This window comes from Bactrocera latifrons, unplaced genomic scaffold, assembly GCF_001853355.1.
Source record: "Bactrocera latifrons isolate USDA-ARS-PBARC rearing strain unplaced genomic scaffold, ASM185335v1 scaffold_309, whole genome shotgun sequence".
Taxonomy (NCBI): domain Eukaryota; kingdom Metazoa; phylum Arthropoda; class Insecta; order Diptera; family Tephritidae; genus Bactrocera; species Bactrocera latifrons.
Genome location: NW_017536730.1, coordinates 1 through 12,775, shown reverse-complemented (window position 1 = coordinate 12,775; position 12,775 = coordinate 1). Strand labels below are relative to the sequence as shown.

The 12,775-nt window shown below is 42.6% G+C and overlaps 1 protein-coding gene across 3 annotated transcripts in view; it reads left to right on the top strand.

Moving 5' to 3' along the window:
• The window catches only part of LOC108970690 (mucin-19), a gene marked incomplete at its 3' end in the record, with an annotated part of 244,357 nt that extends 232,944 nt beyond the window's left edge, over nt 1–11,413 (top strand). For 2 of the 3 annotated variants that reach the window (XM_018936213.1, XM_018936212.1), the window contains 3 exon segments: nt 4,373–8,202; nt 8,358–8,753; nt 11,183–11,413. In XM_018936213.1, coding sequence (XP_018791758.1) covers nt 4,373–8,202; nt 8,358–8,753; nt 11,183–11,413 — 4,457 coding nt within the window. 3 annotated transcript variants of the gene reach the window in all.
• Nucleotides 11,414–12,775: the final 1,362 nt, after the last annotated feature.

Below are 12,775 nucleotides of genomic sequence, written 5' to 3'. Positions count from 1 at the left end.
AAGCAATTCGTTTTTCAGATTTAAAGCAAGTAAAGTTAATCCCTGTGGCCATCAACTCTCTGCAGAATTCTTATATTTCATAAGACTTCGCTTTCGCCTTAATTTTTTAATTTGAGAATTTCTTGCAAATACTCATGAGCTCAGTTGTTGATGGCTTGTCGAACCACTCTTCTTCAAGAGACTTAAAAAATGCTTGGCAGAAACCAGAAGTGAACTTTTGAGTAACAAATTTCGAGAATCTAAAAATGTTATTTTTCGAAAACCCYTTTAAATTTTCCAACTTACCGAAAATCACTCTTTATTGCAACAATTTTTCATTTCATTTAATGGCACCTAAAGTACATCTATCTGCAATACCAAGAAAATCAAAGTTTTACTATTCCACTCTCGCTTACTACAAAAACAAAATTACAAGCGTAAGCTGATATGAGTGAACTAGCAATTTCATTTACCCGTTGATTTTTTTTGGCTTAGGTGAGCAATATCCCATTCCCACTCAGATAGCTTTTTATTAGCAAATAAAAATTTCGGTGGAAATATTGACATTACAATTTCCAGATAAGATTAAATTTTTACTATGCAAATATGAACTTCTGCAACACCGCCGCTGCTGAAGTTTGCTCAGAGCAATGGTAGAGCAGGTGCAGCGTTATGGCAACTGGAAGAGTTACCCAAATGTRCGCAACTCCAAAGTTGCTGCAAAAAGCGAAAGAAGCAAACACACAAATACTACGCCATGGCAACACTGGAGCAGTGCAAAGATTTCGAGTGAACTTTAAAGTTTATTTACTGTGTTGAATTTTTGAAAGGATCATAAAAGATTTTCGGCAGCAACACGTGACTGCTCGTCTTAAAGTAGACAAATAGTGAGAAAATAAAATAAGAGAAAAAGATAATAAAATGAAGCAAACAACAAGCACACTCACGTACATCAGTGGAAGCAGATTGTAGACATTATTTTATGTCTGGACGTGCAATAACACCTTACGGAGCCAGCTCAGCGAAATTGGCAGGRAATAATGGAAATAGTACAAACGAAATGATAGAAGAGAACTAATGCATACAACTTAAATCACAACAATCATATATGACACAAAAGGTACTGGGTGAGAGTAGCTTATGTGGGTCAAACTCTCGACAATTCACTCACTTCTCATAGAATAACCATGTTGTTGTTGTTATTGTTGTGACAGTTATCTAGCCTCAGATAAGTTGTCATTGAGGTCATCCGACGGTAGGCCCAGGAAAYATGATATGTAGGGTTACCTGGACATGYAAAAAGGTGGTTAGAGTCATACGSGGACTCGTTGCGTATATTTGRCATGTCGGRGTCGTTYTAGATAAGTAAGAGTTTAACCKTAWACAATATCCAGAACGAAGCTGCGCAAGGGTCACTCTCGATTYCCGCGGCAACTCGAGCTCGTCGTCTGAAATGGGTGRTGTTTTGACTCCAARTACGTCATTCACTGTGGGGGAGTCGGTGAAGATGTCATTTTTCATAGACTAGTTTTGGTCTCTAATGATACCAGATCCTGTGCCTGAATTTTAACAGGTTCAGTCCCACTAACGATATCTATTTGAGTGTATCATAMTGTGGGGCCCTCAAATGCTTAAAGCGTTGCCTTGCCAATATAGAATACTAAAGGTATAGCTGTTTGAATGGCTGCCTTATGAATAACTCCGGATAAGAACCAATATGATTTGCATAACCTCACGTTGCTTAAAATCAAAYAGATGAAAACAAAACAATAATGCTTTTTGCAAGTATTACTTGGTTCCAAATAGTCGAGTGGAAGGGACACCTTTCCCACATTGGTAGAGTTCAAGCCCGATTTAAAACCYCTGCTTTTCTGTGGGCCACMACGAATCTYCCCAAARGAGCAAACCCAWTGAGCAGTTTGGAGCAACCTCMAAGGGCTGACTGCTCCCCGTGGTAMCAGCTTTAAGTCTGCGATCARACAGCTAMAAAGTCTGCTACTACCAGTGGAGGAYCGCTCGAACTGAATGACTGCTAACATTAGTTGCTTGAACTTACAAATACCTTTTCTGTAGAAGGAATCTCATGCAAAGTCTATTCAGTACAAGTTAAATATTATACCACTACTTCTGACCAGACTATGCTGAAATTTCGAGGCAAGCGCAAAATCAGATATAGTACATATTGAATTGTAGTCGCTTCTAACGACAGGCTTACCTAACCGAGGGCAAATTCCACCCCCAGCCTGCTGGCGTTGCCGAACTCCGGACAGTACATAAGACAACAACTTCGCCCTCCATTTTCAAGCCAACTGTATAAATGTTCAGTGTGTTGTGTACACCTACCGAACATTTACGCATTTACCAAGGTTTACTCTGAATCTTTGGAAATTGAGATCTTATAGTTGACGCCTGTCAAACCGCCATTACCTGCCTGCCGAGCTACATCCAAAGGTTCTAAATGTAAATTCTCTTGCAGCTAGTAGTCGCCCCACCGTTTTTGGCGCGCAGTTTTCAGCGAAGAGGTATGAGGATGGCAGGCTTAGTATCAGTTCAAGAGCTGCCGATGGGATGATCTTTAAGGCTCCTTTTATGAATAGCACTGCGAGTCTTTGAACCCTTTCCACTAGTTTCCAGTATATATGAATTTTCGTAAGCCTGCCCACCGGCTTACAAGTAATTAAGGCATCGCTGGTTTTTCTTACTCTTTATTCGGCATTGTGTTTCCACAACTGTATGCTGTTCAGGACTACCCAAATTACTAGGTACGATCCTKGAGCGAGGGTTCTATTTATAGAAGYGAGCCTCCACAGATTAACTTTTGTTTCTATGTGAGAGTAAAAAAAATCAATTTTCTGGATTCAAACCCAGACCCGCTAGCGTAAYCCATTTCTGGACAGTATTGAGAGTGATGGTCATAATGTTGCTAATATTGTGTGTTGAAAGTTTCGCCACGCAAGCTCATTAGCTCATTAACAAGTTATTCGCCGCTAATGTAAATATATGCATATGATTACTTCACCCTGCGGAATGCCTCTCCAAACTTTCCTGGTAATTTTAGTATCCTTACATGCAGCTTTTTCTCTTTAGAGATCAAGAGGCTTTTGACCCAACGTTGCATAACAAGACAACATCTATTAACTCGATGTTTTTGTATCAAAGAACTGAAATACAAGCATTGGCATTGAATATTTCGCAAAATTTTTTTTTTTTCAAATAATTGTAATCGAACCTCAAAGACCTGTGTAAAATTTCATGAAGATCGGTTGAGTAGTTCGCGAGAAATCTTGCCAACCGACTTMAAAAACTCGTTTAAAACGGCGCACTTATCCTACCTAGCCTCGTGCGCACAAGTTCTCAAGACTATATCTCCGAAACCATTACTCGGATCAATTTGAAAATTTAAGCCAATAATCTAGAGATGTTGTAGAATTTAATAATAATTTTTTTGTAAACCAATGTATACCCTTAATCTTCTCATTTGGGAGGTTTGCATATGAGCATGTTCTCTCTTTTCCCTTGCTTTTATACGTAAATAATTTATTTTTAATTTTGAGGTGACAACAATAAAGAAACCAACATAAATTCTGACCTTAAAGCATGCAAATTTAAACCTCAGTACTGACCTAACGAAAAATTGTCACACTTCATTACTAGAAAAATTCTGGAAGATCTGAAGCAACATTATAAATGCCTTTAAATCTTTTATACAAGGTTTCTGCATACATTATTTAGTTTTACGTCTTAGGCGGTGGTCTCTTATCGGCCCCGTCGTAAATCACCCTATTTCAGGCGCATAATAGTCGCCATATAAATAGTGTGAAAGTAAGCAGATATCACACAATAATGTCAAAGCAACCAACACACACATGCCGTTATTGTAAAGTCACTAACAACACTTTGTAAAGTACCGCAAAACAACATATCGCTATGAAGCGATCTTAAAGCGACTGTCAACAAGAAAACACACACGGGCCAGCCGAAATGCGGGTGTGCTGTGCGCAGCGAAAGTAACTGCATGAGAAGAGAATGTGGTTAGTTTGYCTTTTGGTGCCGTTATTGCGAAATTTCGTGATAAAAAATAAATCTGCATCTTTTGTGTTTAGGCGCCGGCGCTTGTACATTGAACGCAAGGTCGCGCATAAGTGGGAAATAATGTTTGGAATATCTGCGAGAAACGCCACTTGAGCTTGAAACATTAAATTTATCACATCACGAATATTTGGTGAAATATGACGCTCTTAACACATTCATATAACTTTCTTGACAAATACTTTTTATTTTTTTTTTTTTTTTTTTTTTATCTTACAAACATTTGAAAGTTTGTAATTTTTCAACTACACACTCTCTTCCGCCAATCATTGCTCATCGTCCGCTTTGCTTTGTCTACTTTCAGGCGCCGATGTTGCAGTAGCCGCCAGCAAGAGTGCCGACTATRCTGAGCAGCTTGAAGATGGGGCGCACAACAATGGCAAGAAAAACACCAACAAAGCTGAGCAGCCACAAGCGACACAATTGCGAAATCCCATCAGACGTTCACAAAGCGCGCGCCACCCACGCGCTACTACACAACCAATAATGCGCGCTGACAACGCCACCGGCAAGAGCATCAACAACAGCGACAACAACGACTATCAACTAGAAGACCACACAACAAATGGTGGTGACCTGCGTTTTGTGGCAGACACTTGTGCCGGAAGTGGCAGCGCGCACAGAGAACGCAAATACAGCAACAACGACGGTCATAAAAACAACAAAACTGAGAGTTACCGCGAAGAGGCCATTTTGAGTTTTAAAGATACCATGGCGCTGCGCGGCAAGCTGCACCGCAACGATAGCCGAGATTTATTTGCACGTCCACGCGAGCCACCACCTCCGCCACCCACATCTACAACCAGCACAGCCAGTAGCTGTGATGCCGTTGCCACAGCTGCTGCACAAACGACCTCGACCGCCACCACAAACGACAACAGAGCTGGCAATAACAAGGCCGCAGCTACAGTAGCCACAAAAGGCGGCCTGCCAGCCGTTGCACTAATGGCGACGGAGACGACGTCCACAATTGCCGCGGAGTCGACACAAAACTGCCAAGCAAACATTTCGACGCTATCGCATGTGCCTGCAACAAGCCAGCAACCGACGGCCAACAAAGCAAATAATGCAGCAGGCGCAGAAAAAAACTCACGTTTCGCCAAAGTCAGCACAAACGGATTAGAGGAGCAACAGCAGCGGCAGCAGCGGCAAGAACCAGAAGCGTGTGCAAAAACTCAAACGCAGCTGGCATTTGAAAGCCGCTCAGATAGCGCACAACGTGGCGTGCAGCAAATGCTAACACAAAATAGTCGCGAAACAAAAGCACGACAACAACAACAAACACAATGTGTTCCCAACGCCTGGGAGACCACCGTTCGCGCGATAACAACACCGCGTGGCAGCRGTGCGTCCATTACCGCTAATACCTCGCCACCGCAGCGCACCGTTGTACGCGTCGCACCGTTTAACAAAACCAAAACCACTTCGGAAGTTCATCGTCTCAAAATAAGTCACACCGACAGCGACGATGCATTTAGTRCGACACARCCACACCTACGGGCAGGCCAATCACATCAGTCGCCCACATCGCCGCACTACAGCTTCCAGTATAATGGTGCGAATGGTTCAACGTACGCCGGCGAAGCGGCTGACCTCACTATGTCTACTGCACAGAAGAAAACTTCAATTTTAATTAACGGTGATGACTGCTACTCAACGATGAATCTAAGTTGTGACGATGCCAGCACACCACTCTATCAATCCTCYGTGGTGGTGGCTGACTACAGTGCCAAAATGATCACAAGAGACACGACAAATGATTTTGCACTTGGCAGCAATTATAGTGGACTCAGAGTGACGACCTCATCAAACACAGTCACCATCAATGTCAGCAGTCCTCGCAGTGCCGCAGAGGAATTGATATATCAGCACAATAAAATAAATACGTTGCTGAGTCGACAAGCTGAAAACGGCGGTGGAAACATTATTAACGCGGGGCGGGCTATTATACCAATTAAAGGCACCGCAGAGGTAAACCTACAGCGCTCAGCCTCATCSACATCCTCAGCATCGACTAGCTCGATCACCAGCTTGAGCAGCAGTGGTAGCGGCGGCGGGAGTAGCGGTTCAATACCGAAACGTGGACGAACTTTGATTCGTTTAGATTACGAGCCRGAAAAGTCGACAAATCTGCCACAACAGCCGCTAACAGAGCTTTGTTCGGATATTGAGATTTGTGTGAAAACTCCTGAGGAAGACGCCAGCAAGGCGGATATTGATGAACCACTATCGCATGAAGAGGAGTTATTGAAGATTTTGCGTAATCCGGTTGAGGCTGTGAAAAGAAATCTGGTACCACATATTTGCGGACGTAACGAAACGTCAACTGCGCGAGATCCCGTAAGAAATAGAAAGATGAAAACTGCTGGCAAGCAGGTTGTTGTCGCGAAAGACGAAGCTACAGCTGTAACCGAAAAAGCAGTTTTACCGATTGACAATACCGGTGAGAGTAATACGCCGAAGGCCATGTCTTCGCATACAGCACCAAATAAAATGTCGTTCATTACGAAATTGCTGGAAGATCCAATGCTTAGTCAGGTGGCCGATGGTTTAGAAACCGAAACCGTTGCCGAACTGATCGAAAACTCATTGAGACGATTACAAGAATCACGTAGCACTGTGGATATGACTGGTACCAAAGATAATGATGACATGAATCGCTTAATCAATATATCGCTGCAGAAAATCAAAGAAGAACGACAGCATTCCGCGGTAACTACACCGCAWGCCGAGAATGTGCCTACYACCGCCAACAATACCCACCTTACCGTACCCACCAAAGATGAAGATGGCATGTCAAATCGTGGCAGCATTAGCTCTGCGAACAGTTTTGCCTCGGCCAATAATTATGAAATGTTTGACTTTGACGCTAACGAGTCCGATTGCTATCAGAGTTGTTCTAGCGAAATCACAACGCCGGGCGATGACGATATAAGCTCCGCAAGTATGCGTTCAAAATTTTATCAGATGCTGGTCGATGCCACACTAGCAGAAATAGAGATGTCTACCAATTTAGAAGAGGATATAGGCAGTCATCACTACGAGTCCATACGCAACAACGCCGATCCCATTTATGAAGAAATCAATGATGTRCCGCCACCCTTGCCATTAAGCGCACCGCCGCTTAACGATACCGATCTAGAGAAGAAGGCAGCGCGTTCWATCTTCGAAGGCGCATCGAAATATGACATACTCTCATACCTTGTGGAYGCAAAAGAACGTGGCGTAGTGCGTGAAGAGACTTTCGATTATCCGTTGAATTGTTCCAATCCCATAATTATCGAAGAAGAAGCCTGTGACACACTCAGCGAGCTCGGCAAACGTCAAACAATGCGCGATCTCAGTTCACGCGCCTCCGTCTTAAGCGATTCGAGCGAAGATGCACAAAGCATAATGAGCTCACTCTCACCGCCCACCAATAACTTCATTTGTGGCAGTGGCAGCCATTCAAGTCTTCTGCAACGCAACAAAGGCGCTTCCAGCGATATTGAACGCAACGACTCTGGCGTCGGTTCAGAGACTAGCAAAAGCTCACGCAGCAAATATCAAAATCCACTGCCCACAGTTACTGCACAGCTTTCCAAAGACTGTCCCATACATTTGTGTGAGGACTGCGATGGTCCTGTAGAGACACAAGTCACCGATTCGGGCATTATGTTTGCACCGCTCGTTTGTCGTAAATGCGGYAAAAAGCGTGTGGAACGAAAAGAGATCATAACCGAAATCGTCGAGACAGAGGAGAAATATGGACGTGATTTACAAATAATATTGGAGGAGTTTTGTCACCCCATGCTGGTCGCCGGTCTACTGACACARGAGCAGCTCTCTGCAATCTTCTTGAATACCGAAGAATTGCTCGAGAACAATCAAACACTGGCGGAGCGTATGCGCGACGCACTCGACATTGCTCTCGAGCAAGGCGACGACGATCTGCTGACGGTGAACATCGGTAAGATATTCCTKGACTTCACGCAGATGTTGCACGCCTTCGAGAGCTACTGTGTGCGACAGGCGGGCGCCAGTTTGCTGYTSGCCAATCTCGAAAAGGAAAAAGAGCTACTTCGCATTTTCCTTAAGGTCTCACAAATGGAGAACGCCGTCTTACGTCGCATGAATCTCAATTCGTTCCTCATGGTAAGTGTGGCCAATATTATTCAATTCTTCACATTTTCATTGTGTATTTCACTTATGGTTTGGTTTACTTCATATTATTCCCACACACCTTTATTTTTTACACATAAATATATGCAAAACCACATTTATCGATTGTCTTCATCTTTTGTGCCTAGGTGCCCGTACAACGTGTGACTAAATATCCGCTTCTACTCGCCCGCCTCTACAAAGTGACACCGGCTCATCTCGAAGGACGTGACCAGCTAAAGCAGGCCCAAGAGAAAATCGAACTGCATCTTAACCATATCAACCAGGAAGCCAAAGATGTACCAACCAAACTATGGCGCCGCATATCGTCATCGAGTCCTAATCGACGTGCTTCCAGCGAAATCGATATGATCAATATAAAGCTACGGAAAATGGCCATCGATATACTCGAATGGAATCATGATGAAGTACGCTTTGCCATGGAGGGCAAACTGTTGTACACACAACCCACGGACAGTAATTGGAAGAAGGCACGCACCATCAAACTGACGCCAGTTAATGCATTACTCGTTACGAATGGCAAGGTGAGAATATCTAAATCCAATGTTTCTATCAATCGCCAACCACTTGCCATCTGTCAACTAACCACTAAACCGAACTGAACTTGTGATTGTTTGCGTATGTGTGTGAAATGAATTTACAGGGTTTGACATAGAACAATTGAGCCTTTATCATTAGCAAAGCAAGCTGGCGTTGCTGTTGGTGTTAATGCTGGTTCCAAGATAGACGAMATTATCTACGTCTGCGTAATTATGACTGTAAACAATGACGAGGTAACCAAGTTGCGAAGCGACGACTGTTTGTTTGATAAGAGGAGATATATCGACTTGTCCTCGTTCACTATCAGACCCATTTGCTTCGCATTTTTGTCCAACCTGGAGAAAGTATAATTAACGACGCGTTACGAGAGCAGTTCTACACGCTTGTAGAAGATTATACCTTCTCTATTCATATCTGCAGCTCGAATTACTTTCCCCAGGAGTACATTGAAGAARTTGCACGATAAGGAGTCGCCTAGTCTGAAAACTCGTTTTGTATCGAACTGCACGGAGATGTTCTACCCGATCCTGATGAAGGTTTGGTATTAGTTTTGTGGGGATATCGAAATCAAACATCGTGGCTAAAAGGTCCATTTCGTGCTGTCAAAAGCAGCTTTGAACGCAACAGAGTGGTGCGTGTCAATTCTCTTTTTACTGGGTCTTTTCCAAAATTTGGCGCATAAAGAATATTTGGTCAGTTAGTATGAACCAACACTGAAAAGGTACACTCAGTTCATTGACGGTGAGCTTTAATCTCTCACACAGTACACTCGAGCCTTATATGCAATGTTGAGCAGGATATTACCACGGTAGATGGCGCAGATTGTGGGGTTTCACTTTTTGTGGCTTGGGCTGAGCACACTTAAATGTGCTATCATTCGACCATATTCAACAAAGAAGCTGCTACATGCTCCTTATCAGTTCTTCGTCGCTGTATTCGAATATTTKGATTAGGGAATTGGGTTCACCATCTCCTGATGTTATGCTTTCACTGCCATTCAGCAGGTTGGAGAAGTGTTCCCTACATAATTTCAATATGTTCTGGATATCAGTTAATAAAACAGCTCTGAGGGTTCTACAAGAGTATGCTCCGGTTTTGAAACCTTTTGTTAGTTGCCACAGTTCTGGGTATCTATCCCATCCCGCACGTGTTATGGTCGATTGTAACATTTCGAGGTAGGCAGTCTGTTTAGAGTCTCTTAGAGTCTCTTAGAGAGCAGGAGTGTAATTTTAAAATAACACATTTTGTACCCGGATTCCCAAAATATGAGGAATTGTTTTGTGAGTGTAGTATTCAAATGCACTGCTATTAAAACCATTCGAAGCACTTAATCCAAACAATTGTTTCGCTACCACCAGCAGATGCAGTAAAATTTCACAGAGCTCATCGGATATTATGCTGTCATGAAATAGTTAGAATTAATCGGTTCAAAATTATCTACATAACTGAAAGCAAAACCGTGTTATCCTTGTTTCATATTCAACTGAAAACYCAAAAAATACAAAGCAACATTCGTATACCCAAAAGCCAAACTTTCACATCCGTTAAACGTGTCGAAAGTCTGACAAAAGCTGCATTTGCATGAGCACGTACGCTCGTAACGACATCAGCCACGCTCAACGGCAAACTGGTGTGCTCATTCGACTGTTCGAACAACTCATTTATACAACTATAAAATTKCAAAGATAAGCAGCGGAAATGAATTTTATTACAAAGCCGCTTTTCAAATATCAGACCGACCGACATTCCCGTGAATTGATTTTAGTAATAAACGCGAATGGCTTAACAAATGGCAGCGCTGCCATAGCCATCAGCATACAATAGCTATATGAACGCAGTCCCCATCCCCCACATGTTGCTCTGGTATGTAAATTTTTACACGACTATGTACAAGGATATATGGACSGAACTAGTCGCTAACCTGAACAAGTAGATAAATCCACATGCAGCATAGAGCGAATGAAGTGCAGAAGCGTGCGTTCCACACCAATCATCCACGAGTTCCTATGGTTTGGGGACCCGCGGATGCCTTTAGTTCGCTTGACGCGACGTTGGAGGGAGTAACTCAAGCATTGAGTGCATGTTTCAAAATTTACAAAAGCCACCAACTCCGGACTGCAGCATAGCACCTAAACCCAACGCCTTTATGTCTTTTGTGCAATAGTTATAGCATAGATATATATTATATATATGTGTGTGTGTGTGTGTGTGTGCGTGGCGAGTTCTAAAGTTCACTTTTTGCCTTTGTTTTGAAATAAAATTTTACAGAATTTTCACTATTTTTACTATTTTCGGTTTTTTTCCTTTTCTCTCTGGTTTTTTTCACATGCCTCCTGGTCGCAATGTCGGCACTGCATTCTCCATATGCCACGTAATATCTGCGCGCCTTGCACCAACGTACCGTCGCTGTTAGCAGCCAAGTGCCAATTACAAGGCAGAAAAAGTTATGTCWGATAAACTGAATTTCCCGAAACACACCGGCATACGGGAGGCCTCATTGCTGGTGGTAAAGGAAAAATGCGGACGTTACACGCTGATACGTGAGCCATTGTATCTGGACAGATGCGTTGTGTGCAGCGAAGCGGATTGGGATGACTATTTCGAGATACAGGAAATCTCATCGAAGGACACTTTCATATTCAAAGTGAGTACTCAAATATATACAACATACGCTTGTAAGTATGCATAAATCTATTACAAGAGCTCAACAAAAAAAGTTATAAAGTGGAACAACAAATATGTGTGGATATAAGTTCGTGAGATATGAAGTAAAGAAAGACAATACCAGTATTAYAATCAGGTTTATATGAATCTCTTAGAAGAATTTGGCTTGATTATAAACACAAATTCTTGCCACTATCTTATAAAAAGGATTTCCTCCCAAGAGTCCCAATTTTCGAACACTTTTTGTATAAGTTTTGGCTGTATGTCAGACGTCAATCGTCTGGCGCTTATCTACGTAGGCAAGCGAATTCATATAAACTCATATTATATAGTTCAGCGTTGTCAAATTGCACGATTTTGAAGGCAACGTCAGTGGCCCACCATGCGTGATAATGTTCTCGATAAGGCTACCTTCAATAAATTGATTGTTCGTTGGCTGTATGACATGCCTTGATCCGTCTTGKTGGAATCAAAGGCTCCGTAGCCTTAATTTTTGAAAAATTATATACGAATGATTCCCGCTGCTCATAAAGCACACCAGTAACTTTTTGAAGATATAACGCCGTGTCAACAATGGTTTGTGGATATCATCACTCCAATTGCGACAATTTTGTTTATTTAGACCTGTTCAACCGAGAGTGAGCTTCATCGTTGAACAAAATTTTCTTGTCAAAATCGAGATCAGAGGAGATCTCGCTCGATGCCCATTTACWAACCGTTTGAAGCGCTTGATCATCATTCGGCTTAAGTTTTAACAGCGAGTTGGATAGATCCGATAACCACAAAATCTTCTATAAAGAAAACACATTGAGATTCAATTGTTACAAGCAATGGAGGATGGACTCATTCGTGACTTCTTTGACACACAGTTCAACAGCAACAACAGCATCTTCGGTSCGCACTGTGCGGCGCCTCCTAAGGATGTGCATTATCCACTAAAGTAAATGTGATGTGAAACCGGTCCGTGGTTGCTCGAATTACAAACAGAAGGAAAAACCAAATTGAATATAAATCAAGTAACATTTGTCAAAAAGATCATCACCTCCTTGACGGCCATGGCTACGTCTCAAATGGTCTATTCCAAATTTCCGATATCTCATTCGAGCATATCTACAGGTAACTGGCGAATGGCCCACTCACTGACACTGCTCACCGAAGTGTGCCCTCAATAAATCTCAACCAATGTCGCCGAGATCAGGAGCTTCAATTTCAGGCAACAAATAGTTGGTTGTCACGGCGCAAAGCGGTCGCCATGGACCGTATATTTTTCCGGATGAAATGACCGCTCTTGAATCTCTTCAGGTTGTTCTTCGTCCCAAGTGCGGCAATATATTATTTACAT